Consider the following 18,816-nt stretch of genomic DNA (forward strand, 5'->3'; position numbering starts at 1 on the left):
AGACATACCAGTGGAGACCACGTTGATTGCTGTCAGCTAGCAACCTATAGAAGGGATTTAGCTTGGAATGTGTGAGTTGCAGTTCGTCAGAATTCATGTCTCTGCATGCAGTCCCATGTGGAAAACGTGTGTCATTAATAACTCAGAAAAGAACTCTGTTGTCTGCTGCTCTGACTTATTTGAGCTTTTGCCCAAGATAAGCCTGAAAGGAAGAGCGTACTGGCTTGTGAAAGGGAACCAAGGGTGGGGCTCAGAAGAAGGAGGGCTGCGTTTTTTTTAAGTTTTTCAGTTAAAAGTTGCCTCACTCTTCAGCCACAGTCTCTTACTAAAGGAACAATTTGCCAAAACTGCTCCTGGAGAGGGAAATAAGGTATTGTAAATATTTCTTTGGTTAAAAATTCTTATGTTTTTCTTATTGTCGTGCTTAGCAAATTACCAAGACTTCAAAACTCGGGGTAATAGATGAGGTTCTATTTCCACGGCATTTTTCTGTACAAGTCAGCTACTTAACTTTGAACCAGTTTGAAGTTTGATTGACTAAGAGGAAGACAATTTCAAGGAAGCTTCAGCTGTTCCACTTGGAATTGTGAGAAACATGAGTGGATTTCTTTCCTCCAGTCATGTCTCAATTTGCCAACTACTGAGTTGTATCTGCCAACTTAACAAAGGGAAATAGAGCATTCTTAGAATAATTGAATCCCAGTCTCTGTAGCCCTTCTGATGGGGTGGCTGGACAGTGTGAACTTTGGTAAATGGAACTGATGGTTTGTTCATGCCATCTACATAACCCATTCTCTCACCTATCTTGCATTCCGTGTGCCCGTAGCTTCTTTCACTGTTGTGAAACATCTGAGCCCCTGAGCACACCTTACTCTTCAGAACCACTCCAATATAATAACTCCCCAGAAGAGGGCTCTGGGAAACAGAGAAGTCTGGGAGGCAATTAAGATGTTGTCTTCTGTTATGTGGAGATTCACAAAGATTCAGCATTGTCATCAGTAAAGCAGGAGACCTTGGGTATTCTTTCATGGGACAAAAACAAGAACATCCCTGTTGCTACATCCTCTATTTCTTCCTCATCCCTCTGTTATGCTTCCTTTGCTCCCTGTGGATCCTGTATCACTCAGTCTTGCTCTTACCATCAAAACCCTACGGACCATGAGCTGCCTTGACCACAGGATTTGTATTCGTAGCAGAGAGAATGGGGTTGCACTTTTCACTGTTCCATTAGCTGTGTGTCATTAGTCAGTTCACCTAACTTCTCTGGTCCTGAGTTTCTTAGGAGATCAAATCAGAGTGTTGGACTAGGATGGCTCTAAAGTTCTCTCCAAGCTCTTATGCTAGAAGCGTGTTTGCTTATAATGGTGTTTTGATGGATCTTAATGATCTTTTCCTTAGTTTCTTAATGTTCTCTTCCATGTATATAGTTAATATGATATATTTTTGTATATCATATATATACATATATTATATATATATATATATATATATACATTCAGTTTGTAACTTCTCAAAATTTCAAAAGAGCAATTCATTTTGTAAATGATACAGTAGGGGGATGAGCAGATAGTTAAATCAATAAAATACTTGCCTCACAAGCATGAGGACCTGAGGTTGATCCCCAGAACTTAGGGAAAAAGTCAGGCATGGTAATTCCCTTTTATAATGGTGGTTGTTGATAGGTAGATCCTTGAGGCTTGCTGATCAGCCAGTCTCCTAATTGGTAAAATCTCAAGCTATTGATAACCCTGTCTGAAAAAACATGGTGGGAATCTCCTGAGAAACAACATGAAGCTTGTCCTATGGCTCTACATGTATATGTATCCACAAATGCTTCTGTACACACACACACACACACACACACACACACACATGCACACAAAGAGAGAGAAAGAGAGGAATGGAGAGATACAGACAGACAAATAGACAGAGACAGACAGAGACCCAGAGAGAAAGAGACTAAGCTTCTGATTGTTCAATACTTATATCTAAATTATTTTCATCTCATCAAAAAAAACTCATCTTAAAATTCTGTACCTTTCAGGAATTATTTCTGACTGTTGGGTTAGGTAGCTAGGTTAATGATTCCTTATAGCTGTTTTTTAAAGATGTGAGTTGTCAGAGAGTTTTCTCACTTGGGTGTTCTGCTGTACTCAATACGTTACTGGTGAAAGTGAAGATAAGTGGATATTAACGTTTTACACAAGACTATCTCTCTTATTAGAGAAAACTATGATTTTCAGGAAGTTATTGTACATGAATAGTGTTGTTGTTGTTTTTATTCTTTGGCTCTTTGAGGGGCTCACCACCCAGATCCCAAATAAACCACACAGAGGCTTATTATAATGTATAAATGTTCGGCCTTAGCTTGGCTTGTTTCTGGCCAGCTTTTCTTAACTTAAATTATCCCATCTATCTTTTGTCCCTGGGTTTTTATCTACTTCTGTATAACTTACTTTCACTCTTACTCCATGGCTGGCTATGTAGATGGGTGGCTGGCCCCTGGAGTCCTCCTCTTCTCCTCCTTTCCTCATTCCTCAATCCTCTTCTCTCAGATTTTCCCTCCTACCTATTCTCTCTGCCTGCCAGCCTGGCTGTTTCTCTCTCCTGCCCAGCTATTGGAAAATCAGCTTTTCACTAGACCAATCAGGTGTTTTAGACAGGCAAAGTAACACAGCTTCATAGAGTTAAACAAATGCAACATAAAAGAATGCAACACATCTTTGCATCATTAAAACAAATGTTCCACAGCATAAAAAAATGTAACACATTTGAAAATAATAACCCACAACAAATAAGTTCTATATTAAGCATAATCTACATACTGAGATATAAAATTCCCAGGCCCTGTGATGTTGCTTGCTCTCTGCCCTTGCTGGTAATGTGATTTGCAACAGAACCAGACATTTTTCTTGTGAATATACTTCATGAGTTTTAAAAATATAAATTGTGTAGTCAAAATGTGACCTGAATGAATATGTTCTTTAAGGAAGTAGTTATTTCTAAGATGATATTTTGTGTGGGAAGGGATACTGGCAAATGTCCAAGGATTTGTGAGGGTGTAAAGTAACCACAGGAAGGGGTTTTATTTCTTCAGAGTATTTACCTACGCCTATCCTGATACTTTATAGTTGGTAGAAACCACACCTTGGGTGTGACCCTGAGTCTGGGAAGCTGTTTGGTCAGGTGTAACTTTATGTGTGGAAGGGATTTCAAAAGAATCACTTAAAAAATCACATAAAGTCATGCTGTAACCCAAATCGACACAAACTTGTCTTTGATTCCAGTTTTTGACCACAGAGAGATATCCTGACATTCCCAAAGCCTTTGTTGTAGATTTCTCAGTAGAAATCTGATGTTGAGAAAAGACTCAACTCTACGCAGCACAGGTACTCACAGAGGGTCCCAGGTATAGGGATTTTGTATCAATCATTTAATAAATTTGAATATTATTGGACTATAGAATAATGGTAGATTAAAATATATATATTTAATAGATACTAAGTTTTAAAAGGCATTTTAAATAAAAATTCCAGAGCAATTAGAAGTGAAAAATATAGAAGATGAATGTAATATATGTAATGTAATATAATACAATAATATAAAAACTGGAAAATATTAAGTTCTCTTGTTAGAGAAAAGTGATTAAGAAAAAAAGAGAAAGTACTCTCAATTCCTGTTTAAGGATTTCCAACTTAATTGTGCATAGTATCAAATTAAAGTAAATAATACTCAGTGTATCCCAAACAGTAAAGACTATATGTAAATAATAGAAAAGTACCTATACATAACTATTTGGGGCAAAGTGCTGAACTACATGCTGTTGGGTATACAAGGCAATATATGAAGAAAATACAATTCCCACGGAGCTTGGGAAGACCACACAGAGGCATGAAAGTAATAAATGTCAAGGAAATGGAAAAACTGTGCCATGGCACTCATCTGGCAACTGGTCATAATCCAGCTGTTCTCTGGGGCACGTTAGCCCAATTCTTTAAGGTAAGCCTCTTACATTCCATGTTTTTAAGTGTTAGAATATATAAGACAGAAGCGGTGAATGCATAGAATTTTGTTAAAATCAACTCAGTTCTTAAGGATAGTTGTATCCCTGTTTGGACAGATGCTTTTGCAAAAAAATAAAAAATAAATTAAATGGAAAAGATTTAATATTTGTATGTTCTCTTTCTTATGCTTTTTATAGATACCCAATGGCTTCTCTAGCAGTATCCATCAACCAGTTTGCTTTGGAGTTTAGCAAAAAGCTAGCTGAATCTGCTGAGGGTAAAAATATGTTCTTTTCTCCTTGGGGCATCTCAACTTCCTTGGCTATGGTGTATTTGGGTACTAAAGGTACCACTGCAGCCCAGATGTCCCAGGTGAGTGGGAAAACGCCACAGTATCAATGCTAAATGGTTTTTAAAAGATTTCAGTTGGGTCCTCATTTTACAACAATATCCCTCAAAACATTTAGAAAAGTATGTCCAATGAAAGAAATCTATTTGAATTTGTTGTTTGGGGCCAAGTGTGGTGACACATGACCTTAACCTCAGCAGACAGATTTCTGTGAGTTCAAGGCAAGCCTGATCTAACTAGCAAGTTCCAGGCCAGTCAGAGCAACATGGTAACATTGTGTCTCCCCAAAAGGAAAGTCCTTCTTTAGGAAATTCTTTAAGAACTTGTATCCTCCAGAAAAATAAAAGATGAGGTCATACATTTTAGTTTAGAACCAAACAGTCAAACTTTAAGTAATAGAACTATTCAGCATCCCTCTGATAGTGAAAATTAAAAAAGTCTAGCTGTGTGTAGTGGTTCACTGCTATAATCTCAGCACTTGAGATTGAGGCAGGAGGAGAGCTGTGAGTAATAGACCAGCCTGCAGAACGTAGTGAAGTGTATGTCAGCCCAGACTGGAAAGTAAGACCCTATCTTAAACAAAACAATAACAAGAGAATTCTGTTGTCATGCTTTGTTTGGTCACATCTGTTTAAAACCCAGTTGCTTGTCTAAATCTAAAGAGCTCAGAGATGGTATTTAAATATGAAGATCATATTTTATAAGATAAAAATACATCATTATATATAATATACATATATAGTAAAATATATGCCAAAAAGCCATATGTACGTATATGTGGATACAACTAAACGATTTTTAATTGTTAACAAGGCTCACATACAGATTTGTTTTTAGGTAGATTCCATTTTGAGTTCATTTCACATGAATATATCCCTGGATAATGCTTGTGCATAACGTAACTCTTAATAACTTTGGTTGCAGTGAGTCTAATGTACTTGCTATGCACCTAATTATCCTAGGGCAGGTGGTCCTTAATCCAGTCCATCATCTCCTGGTACACTGTGGCACACTTGAGGGGAAACAGGAGAAGAGCATCCTTCCTGCCAGCTTTCAAGTGAAATGCTGGGGTGAACGTGAAGGTTATGTCTGTATATATTGAGTTGTGTTAATGAGAAATAAAGCAATTAACTAGAAAAAGAACCCAAAGCCCTGAATTTTCCAGATAATTGGAGCAATAGTAGTTTTGATTATGTTATCTAAATGATGGTATCAATTGAACACTGTGCCTTTTCATGTTTCCTGTTTAATTTATACACTTATTCTGGGGTACAGTGTGGTAACACATTTATACAGTGCATAACGATCATGTTTTCCTCTCCTTGAACATTTGCATTTCTGTTTTAGGAAGCTTGGAAGGCCTGTCTTCTAATCCCTCTTACAATATAGAATAGATCATTGTGAACTATCTTCACCTTGCTATGAGGCAGAGTACCCAGCCTTATTGCTGTGGTCTATCTGTACTTTGGTACCAGATTAACCTCCCTCCATCTTTCTCTCTATTTCCATTGAGGATATAGAGACAAAACAAACTCAAACCTACTTTATTCTAATATAGTTTTTACAGCATATACCACTCTGACACTGGAAGTTAGAGGTCTTCTACATAGTGTGTACTCAAATTCACTAAATTCTGGTACATTGTACCCACAAGTATCATTAGATCCCATAGATGGAGGCTTGGTCTCCAAGGTTTCTTCTCTATTTCAGATTCAGTCAGAGCTTTGGGTGACTATAAACCAGAGTTCCCACAACACCTTCATTAATCTCAGTTAATTTGCTAGTGTGGCTCACAGACCTCAGAAAAACACTTATTTATTGGCTCATTATAAAGAATACTACAAAGGATGAAGGTGAAGAAAGGGGTGAGGTAACATACGGAGGACAAAGGCTGACAGCTTCCATGACCTTTCCCAGGGCACAAACCTCTGGAGATCTGCAGATCCTCACCTGCTTTCTGAACCCTGTCTTCTGGGGCTTAGGGGACACTTGATTGTGTTTTTGAATGATGACAGTCATGTAGAAGGATACTGGGCAGGAGTACATTCTGAAGCTAACAGACTGACACTGAGGAAACCCAGCCAGGCTGGCTGTCCTGTTTCCTTGGTTCCTTTATGCCGCATTCATTCTCTAGGTATGGAGCAAGTGGTCTTTCTTGTTTGTTTGTTTGTTTTGTTTCCCTATGAGCATCTATCAGACAGGAAATGTCAGAGGATGTCTTGATGGCATTGTCAAATGGAGGAAGGTCACAGTTTGAGTGTCTATTATCCATCTTGAGGAAGAGAAACTGGTATCTAAGGCTTGGACGTTAGACGGGAGCAGGTGAAAAGAGCAAGAGGAAGCAAACGCATGAGACACAAACGTTGTTCCATTCTGTCCTAACGTTATTCTAGTCACTTGGGAAATAATAAAGGTTGTGACAGTTCTGTGCCAGGAACCTAATTAGATGAATTAGAGACAAAAAATCATATTTCATACCGTTTGTTAATTTCTATGAAATTAACTTCATAAGTTTCCATATATGGGATCCTGGTTCCACCTTTGTTGCCACAAAACTCCAGGATTTCCTTTCTTTAAGGATGAATTATATCCCACTGTGTAAAATATGTTTTCTCTCTACATGTGGGTGTTAACTTTAGTGGAATTGTACTCTGACACTTATCTCTCTTTTGAAAACATATGGAAAACAAGGGAATTTTACTTCAGGATATTTCTAACATTGTTATAATTATCCTGAAGTGTATGACGATAAAGTCATGAGTAACTCGTTTGCTTTTTTGTTTTGTTTTTCCAGGCAGGGTTTCTCTGTGTAGCCCTGGCTGTTCTGGAATTCACTTTGTAGACCAAGCTGGCCTGGAACTTACAGAGAACCTCCTGTCTCTGCCTCTCAAGGGCTAGGATTAAAGGTGTGCACTACCACACCCTGTCACTAGAAACTTAAAATAGATTTTTTAAAAAATTTCTCTTAAAGAGCTTTTGAGCCATTCTGTTTACATTATATAGTTCAGTTGGATCCTCTTTGTTCAGTTATTTATGTGTTCTGTGGTCATAAGAATTACTGATTCATATTTACAGATATGTTATTTCATATGGGTACTTCTCTGCAAAGTGTATTCATTTGCTTTTTTATTGTAATTGTAGGTACTTCAATTAGACAAAGGCCAGCACTTCAAATCTGGCCCTGATTGTGAAAAGAAGAGAAAAATTGTATGTATATATTTAGTATCCATTTGACAGTTGTGGAGGAATTACTTCTAATATATGCATTTTGTGGTCAGTTTAACCAGTCCCTTTCTTGGATTAAATATATTGGAATTTTTTCAGAATCCAGAGTGCCTGTGTTTTGTAGTAGTCCTGTTTCCTTCTTGTCTTATCTTCCTTTTTATTCCTTTGAAGGTTTAGTTTGACTTTTGAAGTTGTTCTTGTCTGTCTTTGTAAGCTGTGAAGGAAAGGTACTTTTACTAAGGTTTTATACTAGTAACATCAAAGAAAACATTTTTATCTATTTTAAATAAATTGCTTTCATTTTACGCTTGCAATACACCAAATAATTTCACTCAACTATAGATTAGTCATATATTATTTGACTTTTGTTCAACACTTTTTTTCTAATCCCCTTTCTTATAAAGGAACTTAATTCAGGCAAGGTTGAAGAAATATATTCCGATTTCCAGACCCTTGCTGCAGAAATCCTCAAGCCTGGAAATTCCTACTTACTCAAAACAGCCAATAGGATATATGGGGAGAAAACATATCCATTTCATAATGTAAGTGTAAATGCTTTTGCTGATTAATGGAAAAATAAAAGGCAAGCCAGAACCAGCAATAAAATACACATTTCTCTAGGGGCCCCAGAGTTAATCTTAATGTGGATAGTATTTCCTGGTAATCAATTATTTTACAACAATTGTAAATGGCAAGTTCTGAAAAAAAAAAAAAAAAAAAAAAAAAAACAGCAGTACTGGGTCAGACACAGGAGTGGCTGGTGAACACACAGGCATGGGCTCCTTGAGCTAACATTTGTTTCACAGGAAAACATAGAGTCACGTAATAGCAGGGTAGGACTGAAGGAGCTGAAAGTGGTGTCACCACAGGACTGTGACGAGAGGCTGTCCCTGGGAACAAAGATGACCTGGAGAGGAGAGGAGAGGGAAGTACCCACAACAGGATTTTAGAGGTTTTGTCAACATGGAACATGAAGTGATACCAAGTTCCTTCTTTTGCTGATGGTTAAAATCCCACCAGCAGTAACCATGGTGACCCTGTCCCATTAAGACTCAAGTGCTCCTCAGAGTCCAGTCAGTCATTTTCTCGGTAAGTTTGTGCATCACACCATTTGAAAAAGATTAAAGAGTAGCAGACTCAAGCATGGAAGGGCAAAGAGCAAGCAGCTGGACAGGACAGATGAGAAGCAGTTATCCTGTGGTTTCAAGCGTGTGACGGTTGCCACATCAGTGAGTTCTTCAGGACTTAGGGCCTTGGGCTTTATTAATCCCGAATCCACAAAACCATCTAGATAGAGCCTTAAAGACAGTCTCATTACTGGCAGGCTTTTGGAATCCCACTTGACTCATTACCAATAAAAAAGTTGAGCTTAGTAGCACTGTACTCAAAACAAAAGGGATACAGGTATCTGCATACCTTTTTCTGAGTCTTCAGGTGAATGAACAGGGTGTAGTGCCTCATATTTATGTTTTATTTTTCCTGGATTATAAATACCGATGTGGACCTCACAACTTGTAAGCCATGTCTTGGGGACAGGATGGATTCTTACAAGTTGTCTAAGCAAGCAAACTGAAGGATGCAACTCCGAACCTCCCAAGGAAAGCCAGTTATGTTCGCTCGGTGGGTGCTGCCCCAGCTGCAGCCGAGTTACAGCCAGCTGTGATCGGTGCCTAGGGTGGAGTATCAAAACTCCAGAGACAAGGTGTAGCAGGAATCTTAGAAGGTCTTATTAATAAAAACAAACCTGGAGCCAGGTATTGGGTTGAATGCTGAAAGATCAGAGAAGCAGAACAAGCTACAGCCAACCTCACCTTGCCAATTCCTCGCTGATCCTGTTTCCTCAGACTGGAAGTCTCTGAGTCCTCATCCGAATGGGTCTCAGCTGAACTGCTGCTCAAAAGCCTAAAAGCTTAACCAGGTTCTAGTTCCTGGTCCTCACACCTTATATACCTTTCTGCTTCCTGCCATCACTTCCTGGGATTAAAGGCATATGCCTCGCTGTTTCCAGTGTGGCTTTGAACTCACAGAGATCCAGACAGATCTCTACCTTTGGAATGCTAGGATTAAAGGTGTGTATGCCACCATTTTCTGGCTTCTATATCTAGTGGCTGTTCTGTTCTCTGATCCCAGATAAGTTTATTAGGCTGCACAATATTTTGGGGAACACAATATCACCACAACAGGGCCTTGCCCACCCCCTCAAAATGACTGGTGAGGTCTTTGGCCTCACTTCACATTGCTTGGAAGAATATAGTTTTCTTCAGGTTTCTCTAAGTTCCTGTGGGTTTGGAGACCACAAGCAGTCAGCCTGCAGACCCACTGGTCTCCTGTGTTCCCATGCCTTACACAAAAAGCCATGCCCAACTCTAAATACCATCTGGCCACTGGATAACTTCTGTGATTTATAGTCTTCTCTTTTCATTCTACTCTCAGTTCCAGCCCCAAATAAAACACAACAAAAAAACCATACATGCAAAGTAGCATTATATAGACTGAGTAGGTTGTGTTTATGTATTCAGGAATATATATGCATATACATATACCTACATGTAACAACAATTAATGAAAAACAGAGGCCATGAATTTGAAAGAGATCAAGGAGAGGTATATAGGAAGACTTGGAGGGAGGAAAAGAAAGGGGTAAATAATGCAATTATAATATCAAAAATAAAATAAATAATATCTAAAAATAGTCCAGAAGGGAGTGCCAACCCAGAATGATGGGTAGGCAGCTTTTGCTTCTATACCTGGCATTCTGTATGGTGGTTTGAAGAGGATTGCGTTTTTACTTTAACAGATACCAGGAATGATGAAATAGAGATAGGAGTTACGGAGTGGGAGGAGATGTTCTCAACTGATTTTTATTTTAAATAGTGTACAAGCTTGGATTGCTCACTTTTGGACAAGCTGTACAGAAGCAGGTTTTATCTATATCTTTCAGAAATATTTGAAGGACATGCAAACATACTTTGGTGCAGAACCGCAGTCTGTTAACTTTGTGGGAGCTTCTGGCCAGATCAGAGCAGAGATCAACTCTTGGGTGGAAGGCCAGACAGGAGGTAAGCTGTCACCCAGAGCACAGCAAGGGCTTGCTCCAGGCTTCATCTTATTTGTGTGAAATTGTGCCATATCCCTATGTATTTCTTTAGTGGAACTGTGGGACACATGCGAAATACTTAGAACTTTCATTTCTTTTTACACCTGTAAGTTCCGTCTTAAATATAGAAGTCAAACCTCCACTCTTCCAAGTGGAGTGGAAAAAGAATTATAGTTTACTGATTCCAAAGAGGAGTCTAGGATAAAAGGAAAGAAATGGAAAATAGGAATGACTAGTGCACTTGTGATTTTAAAGAAAAAATGGTTACTAATCAATAACAAAAATAGAGCAACATTTCACTGGTGCATGATCATCTTTGTCTTGCAAATTAAGATTATTGTTAGTGTTCGGGGTACAAAAAAAAATTATCCTGTTGGCCGGGCGTTGGTGGCGCACACCTTTAATCCCAGCACTCAGGAGGCAGAGCCAGGCGGATCTTTGTGAGTTCAAGGCCAGCCTGGGCTACCAAGTGAGCTCCAGGAAAGGCGCAAAGTTACACAGAGAAACCCTGCCTCGAAAAACCAAAAAAAAAAAAAAAAAAAAAAATTATCCTGCTACAGCTCTGGAGGCCAAAAGTCAAAATCCATGTGTCTCCAGAGCTGTACTTGGCAAGGGAGGGGATGTGTGTGTTTCCCTTGGCCTGAGGTGTTTGCTGACGATGCAGAGCAGTTCTTTGTCTTTGTCGCACCTAGACTTCCTTGAGTCTCTTTGGTGTTCCCGCATGCTCTCATTGTTTCTTATTTAATGTCTGTGTTTAAATGTCCTTCTTGGAAGGCATGACTCATTGGCCTGAGGATTACTTTAACTCAGTACGACATGATTTTAATTCAATCTGCAGAAATTCCCTTTCCAAGTAAAGACACATAATATCAGGTTCTGGGGCTTAGAACGTAAACATTTTGGAGGGGTGGAAAATTAAACATTACAATGATCTCCTCACAGAAATTTATTTTCTTAATATTATCTAAAAGAACAATCAGATAAACTCAAATTGAGAATTCGAGGGCAATCTGCACAACGAAGGGCAAATCTTTTTCAAAGGTGTCAAAGTTTTCAAAAAAACCCCACAATACTGTTCAGAATAAAAGGAACTACAAAGAAATCACAGCTAAGTGTACTTGAGATGCTGGTTTGATTTCTGGCCCAGGGGAAAGGAGCAACTGATGATTTTGAATCCAACTTGTTAAGAGCATTTCACTGAAGCTAACTTTCTGTTTTGGATCCTTGGCAGACACCAGTGGTTTAATACTATTTTAGTAAGTTGGGCTTGGTGGGACATATTTATAAACTCATCCCACTGAGATAGAATCAGAAAGATTATGCAATTGTGGCCTGCTTAGGCTACCCTTTGAGTCTCCATACCAGCCTTTGGCTACATAGAAGGATGTTTTGTCAAACATACAAACAAACAAACTAACCATCTAACTAAACCAATGTTTATCATCAACAATTTTATAAATGTGATATAGCACCAAGACACAACTGTATCTTTCCTATTATCTATTGCTAGGAGAAAAATATATTGCCTGTGAAGTAGTGTAAGTCAACATTCATAACAAATTTTCATTTGTTTTTCAGTTCATTTTCTTTGTTAACCATATTATCTGCAAACAATAACTTCCTGTCTTCCTTCTATGAAATTAACACCACATTTCATTTTCTTGCTTTGATTCATGAATTAGCATTTTAGGAAAAACTTTAAGTTACAATAGCCCTCAAAGGTTGTGGATACTGCTATGTATTTGTTTACTGTGGCTGTGAAATGATGATTTTTGGAGAAGTTAATATATTATTTTTCAAGCATTTCTCTCTCTCTCTCTCTCCTCATGGCTCTTGAGAAAAAGTGTACTACTAAATTTTTCTATTTCTGAAATATCTGAAAATAGACTTTAAAAAGAAAACTTTGTTTCCAGAAAAAAAAATGGAAATCTGATTATCTAATTAAAATATACATATTTCACTAGCCATTTTGAAATCTGTCTGTTCTTACAGGTAAAATTCCAAATCTCCTCCCTGACGACTCAGTAGACTCCAAGACCAAGATGGTTCTGGTGAATGCCCTTTATTTTAAAGGGGTCTGGGAACATCAGTTCTCAGCGCAGAACACCACTGAAAGGCCTTTCCGAATAAACAAAGTAAGAGCTGGCTAAAAGACACTGAATTGTCACGTGACTGTGTTAAAACCGATCCTATATGAAATCTGCTTTGTTTCCTAATGGTATCTTCCTGTGTCCTGGCTCTTATTAGAGAAAGAAAGGCTGGGCTGGAAGCTTTTGTGTTCCCAGGTACTAAACTGTCCTGTTGCATTGCTTTTCTCTGAATACAGTCTATTTGTATAATTTATCACTTCATGCAGCTAAGCACATGGGAGCTGGGTAGGGTGGGTTTTATATTTATTTCTCAGTTGAGAAATACAGGTAGTTAAGGAAATGGAGGTGTGTCTGAGTTAAACTTTTCCAGAACCGAAAATTATCCCACTATAAGGTCTATTGTTTCTATTAAGTTCATTATAGTGAAGAGGATGTGTGTGTGTATGTATGTGGGGTGGGGATGATACAAAGTTAGAGATAGATCTGAGAGATTCTGAGGACTGTCAGCTTGCCATCACCATGACAAAAATACAACTTGAAAGAAGGAAAGATGGTAGCCCTTGATTTCAGAATTCTAGTCCATGTTCACCTGTCCCAGCAAACATTGACACAAGAAGTCAATCATGAAACAGTTACTCACTTTATGGCAAGGGAGGAGTAAACAGAGTTAGAGGGGAAGGAGGGGGGCGGGGATGGACAGGACTGGGTTCCCGGTAGTCCTGTGCTCTAAACCTCCTTACTAAGCCCCAACTCCTACAGATCACAGCATCCCTGTAAACAGAGTTAGAGGGAGGGGAAAGAGGGGGGCGGGGATGGACAGGACTGGGGTCCCGGTAGTCCTGTGCTCTAACCTCCTTACTAAGCCCCAACTCCTACAGATCACAGCATCCCTGCAGCATCAGCAGCCAGCAACCAAGACTTCCACACATGGCCTTTGTGATGATACACTTAAGACCCAAACGGCAGCAGGCTAGAATGTAGCTGAATCAAAATGTTGTCAGGAAATTTTTTTTCTCACTTCTTTTCCTCCACTGAATTTCCTCCATCATTTTTCTCACTGGCTGAATTCTAGATTTTTCCTGTTTCTAATCCACAGTGGCCAAACATAACTACTTGCAACATCTCTTGTATCTTGGAGAATAGGCTGATAAGCCCCATTTTAAATCCCTAGAGAGAGAACCTCTTAGCACCTCAAAGCTAGCTGACATAGAATGCCTTAGTTGCTGATTTTAACAGTGAGATCTGAAGAGGACGCTAGTTGGAGCCCTTGTGTGTACTCTGGAAACCATCAGTATATCTCAATCAATGGCCTGACTACAAGGCTTCCTCAGCGTGTGCTGGAGGCCTCCTGAATGGCCTCTGCTCCACTTTCAATGGTAAATAATATGTCTGTAATACTGGATTGCAGAAAGTTCCTTGTGGTTTCATTTGCAGTTGATTTTGTTTAAAAATACTTCACATAGGGCTGGAGACACGACTCATCAGTTAAGAGCTCTTAGTGCTCTTCCAGAGGACCAAGGTTTGATTCCTAGCACTCAAGTGGGGGAAACTCCTGTCTGTAACTAGAACTCCAGGGGATCTGATGCCCTCTTCTGGTCTTTGTAGGTACTTGTACACATTTTAACAGAAGTCCCTTGTCTGACAGGCAACACTTTACAAATATTTTTTCCTAGTTTATTGCTAGTTTTTTGGATGCATTTCAGTTTTTACAATACTGAAAATACTTTCTAGGGCTCTCAAATGTTTGTATGTAAAATTTCCCTTAATTTCTGGATCATTAGCATTTACATGGTTTTCATGTGTTTCTGCTCCTAAGCATTTGGTAGAATTTACCTATTATGGCATAAACAGGTTGTTCAGTAGATGTTACAGACAGGAGTTCCCTTGCTTACTATCATTGATATTGTTAGTAGAATTTTCCAGAAGCTATATCAGGAAAACTTCTGTGTTTACTGTAAGGTCACCAGTCTTACTAATGTCTAAGACAAAGGGAAACTGATGTTGACAGGATGAAGACTCTGATGAAACCTCTTTTTTGTGACTTTGTTGTTCGTTTTTACAGACTATGAGCAAACCAGTGCAAATGATGTCATTGAAAAAGAATCTTCAAGTCTTCCACATTGAGGAGCTGCAAACCATAGGCCTTCAACTCTACTATCAGAACCGTGACCTCAGCCTGCTTCTGCTGCTGCCGGAAGATGTGAATGGCCTGGAACAGGTAGATATATCAGTCTGTCTGACATAAAATGGATTCTGTGCTTTTCCCTGGGCTTTAAAGAGAAAAGCATGTGGACTGGGCCTCCTTGCTCTTAAATTTCTGCATAGCAAGGCAAACAACTAACACACTTTTACCCTGGCTGCTTTCTCTTCAAACAGTGCTCATACTCTACAAAATTCTATAAAGTTAATATTACTGTTTTTAATAAGTTATATAACTATAGACATTTCTAGCACAAGATGGGCATATACACAGCCACATGTGCACAAATGTGAAGGCTCTTATCACAAGTTTGCATCACACATTGGGTTGCCTTGGATCTTCTTAGGCTAGTAGAAACTACCTAATCAAGATTAATTTTTTATCTAGAATTGCTAATTTTTTATTATATTAAACAAACCAAGATGTTGTTAACTGTGTCTTTCTGTTTTTAAAAGGTATTTCAATTTTAAGACTGAGACATAACATAAGAATAGAGTAGAATTACCTTAGATAACATAAATTAGCCACGTCATCTTAAAATTTCATCTAATTTCATCATAGATTGACGACAGTTTCCTTATACTGTGTTATTTGGCATGTCAGCAGATGGGAGTTGGTAGGACAGAGTGTTTGCAGTGGGGTCTGACTTTTGGAGCCCTGATATTTCATTGATAAGCAGGACATGGCTTGTGACTGGCTGAGGGACTCCAGATGGCAGAGGGAGAAAGCAGAACTAGTGCCTGGGTGAAGTGGCTGGAGCACAAGAGTATCCTGGGTGGCCGCTGCTTGTGAAGGGACGGCTTGTGGGAACCTGACCTGCATAAAGGGCTTTTATGTTTAATAATCCTTGTTGTGCAAGGGGGCAGAGGGGGGGCACGACTACGTCTTTGCATGGAAGCCACTTACAGACCCACTTCAGAGTGATGTACACAGAAACTCTTGGTGAAGATTAACTTCATTTGTGGTGCCTTAGATCAAACCCAGGGCCTCTGTGTGCTAAACAGGCTTTGTATGCTAGAACTGCATCCCAGCCCCAAATGAATCCTTTTAATTTTAATTCAATTTTATTATTTTGTGTATAGCTGTGTTTTGCTTGCATGTATGTCTGTGCACTATGCGTGTGCAGTGTCTATGGTGACCAGGGGAGCATACTGAACGTCATGGAACTGGAGATATATAGATAGCTGTAAGCCATCATGGATGTGCTGGGATAAAAATCTGAGTCCTCTGGAAGAGCAGCTAGTACTCTTAACCACTTCATCATCTCTCTAGCCCAAAATTAATCTTTTTAATCACTTGTATTTATACACGAGTACATATATTCATAAGTATAGTGTGTTCCACAATTTTTAAAAAATTTTTATTTTTTATCAAATAAACAGTCTTTGGGAGAAAAATCCTCACCCCTTATCATCTCCATTTAGGCTGTTTACCTTATTAAGCCTGACCATATCATGTGTCTGAGCAAATAGACGCAGAAATGGAACATTAGCCTCTCTTACAATAGACAGCCTGTCTTTCTTGCCTAGAGTCTAATTTTTCATTTGTATCATGCTCTTCATGTTGGTATGTTTCCATGGCTCTGCTAGTATAAAGACAATATTTTTACATTGCTTTTGAAAATGTGTGAAACTGTGAAGGATGGTAACAATAAGGCCTGTGTAGATTGGTTACCATTGCAGTCATAATGGGCTGCTTCTTAGGAATTCAGGGTCAGAGGTGAAGATATTGTCATATATCAATGTGTACCCTTCACAAATACGTTACTTACATCTAATGTTTGGGTCTACAAAGCTCCCAAATGAGCAAAAGTATATGGTTTGAAACAAACATCAATAAATTGAAATATATTTACATATACAATTAGATGTATGTACACATTCCTACATTATTCTTAGAACTTCTAAATTATAAAGAGGAGTAAGGTATCATATGCTCACTATAAAATGTACTCATAAGATTTGGAGGGTTCCCCCCTTTTCATTCTTTCTTGACATAGCTTATAATATTGTGATTATAAAGTATAGACATTTTATTTTATCTGAGCTTTTGTTTTCAACAAACTGTTTCCCATGTTAAGAAAATGAAAAGTTGTGCCCTGTGTCGGTCAGTTTTTTATTGATGGTACTTTGCTCCAAACAGAAACATCTTATGGGAGAAAAGATTGATTTTGCTCTTGATTTCAGCCCATCCTGACAAAGAGGTTATGGCAGAGTAGTTCACATCATGGTGTGCAGGAAGTTCTAGGCAGAAGGTGTGAGAGCAAGATAGAGCCATCAAGGACACACATGCATTGTCCATCAGGCACCACCTTCTCCAATTCTGCCACATCTCAACAGATTATTCAGAGTTTGAATTTATCCATAGATTAACATGTTTATTACGTGAGAGTCCTCATGATCTCTCTCTCTGTATAAATGCTCTCACGGATACAATCAGAAGCATGCTTAACTTATCTGTTAATGGCTTCTGATTCAATCAAGTTGAAAACAAACATTCATTCATGTCCTAACAAACAACTTACACTACAGTATATGCTTTGTGTATGAACAATCCAAATGCTTGGTTAGATTGGGATATTTTAGTATAATTGACATCTTACATACTATGTTAGAAGTATTTTCCTTTCAAAATCAAGTCTAATTCTTCTATTTCCTGAGAGCTGCTATCTATAAAATGGAGACTCTGTAGGTCAACAGCAAGAAGTTTTCATCACTTAACTGGTGGATTTCCAAATGTGTGTTTTGCTTCCCTGAGTAGAAAGAGTAAGTAATCTCCTCTATGGCCTTTTTCTCTTTCTGATTTACTGACTCTTTTTGGGTTCTAATCTTGCAGCTGGAAAGAGCCATTACTTATGAGAAACTGAATGAGTGGACCAGTGCAGACATGATGGACACCTTCGAAGTGCAGCTCTACCTCCCCAAGTTCAAACTGGAAGAGAGTTATGATCTGAAGTCAGCCCTGAGTAGTATGGGGATGACCGATGCTTTTAACCAGAGCAAAGCTGATTTCTCGAACATGTCTTCAGAGAGAAACCTATTTTTGTCCAATGTTTTCCACAAGACTTTCGTGGAAATAAATGAAGAAGGCACAGAGGCCGCTGCTGGCACTGGAAGTGAGGTTGGTTTTCGAATTAAGACTCCTTCCATTGAATTCAATGCAGATCATCCATTCCTTTTCTTCATCAGGCACAACAAAACCAATAGCATCCTCTTTTATGGAAGATTCTGCTCTCCCTAAACTCTGCATCTCTCATTTAATGTAAACATCTGATAGTATGATATAAACAAACAGAAACCAATATCATGAGATGGAAATCAACCCATAGTCTATACATATTTCACACTCTAATAGTAATAAATGAACCTTGAAGGAATGTGTTCTGGTGATTCTGTCATGTCTAGATAGAGAACAGCATTCAGTTTATTTTGCCACACACAGCAGTTGTCTGTGACTTTCATTCATGTTGCAGAAATGCTATTGATGAATGCCAGCACTTATGTACCAAACCAGGGTCTCCTAATACGGTTAGCAGGAATGAAAACAAGGCTGGGTTGGAGGGATCTCAGTAAGACTGAGGCCGAGACAAGTTTATTGCAATCTATCAGACTTTTATACCTTTATCAGAAACAGAATACAATAATGGTTGCCAGGATCAATACAGGGGCAGTTGCCTGTGTACAAAGGTACTTGCGGGCTATAAGAGAACACCAGATTCATGTCCAAGGCAAATTGTAGCATCAATCTTAAAAGATCTTATTAATAAAAACATTCAGAAGCTAGATGTTGGGATGAATGCTGAAAAATCAGAGAAACAGAACAAGCCACATCCAACCTCACCTTGCCAATTC

The 18,816-nt window shown here is 38.7% G+C and overlaps 1 protein-coding gene across 2 annotated transcripts; it reads left to right on the top strand.

Moving 5' to 3' along the window:
* The first annotated feature begins 46 nt into the window (after positions 1-46).
* On the top strand, positions 47-18,341 carry Serpinb10 (serpin family B member 10). 2 transcript variants are annotated; one of them, XM_028891603.2, is made up of 8 exons: positions 63-370; positions 4,202-4,376; positions 7,495-7,560; positions 7,983-8,120; positions 10,520-10,637; positions 12,668-12,810; positions 14,828-14,983; positions 17,801-18,341. In XM_028891603.2, exons 2-8 carry the CDS (start codon positions 4,209-4,211, stop codon positions 18,203-18,205), a joined length of 1,194 nt encoding a protein of 397 aa, XP_028747436.1. In that variant the 5' UTR covers positions 63-370; positions 4,202-4,208; the 3' UTR covers positions 18,206-18,341. The 2 variants fall into 2 exon arrangements, with proteins under 2 accessions (XP_037066923.1, XP_028747436.1); XM_037211028.1 differs by lacking the exon at positions 7,983-8,120 and having other exon boundaries at positions 47-370.
* Positions 18,342-18,816: the final 475 nt, after the last annotated feature.

This window comes from Peromyscus leucopus, chromosome 15 (assembly GCF_004664715.2).
Source record: "Peromyscus leucopus breed LL Stock chromosome 15, UCI_PerLeu_2.1, whole genome shotgun sequence".
Classification (NCBI taxonomy): domain Eukaryota; kingdom Metazoa; phylum Chordata; class Mammalia; order Rodentia; family Cricetidae; genus Peromyscus; species Peromyscus leucopus.

Excerpts from the sequence above, each read along its gene's own strand:
- Serpinb10 (XM_028891603.2), top strand. The coding sequence starts at position 4,209 with ATGGCTTCTCTAGCAGTATCCATCAACCAGTTTGCTTTGGAGTTTAGC. Across the intron at positions 7,561-7,982 it reads GTGAAAAGAAGAGAAAAATT|GAACTTAATTCAGGCAAGGT; the intron begins GTATGTATATAT and ends TTTCTTATAAAG. Across the intron at positions 8,121-10,519 it reads AAACATATCCATTTCATAAT|AAATATTTGAAGGACATGCA; the intron begins GTAAGTGTAAAT and ends TATATCTTTCAG.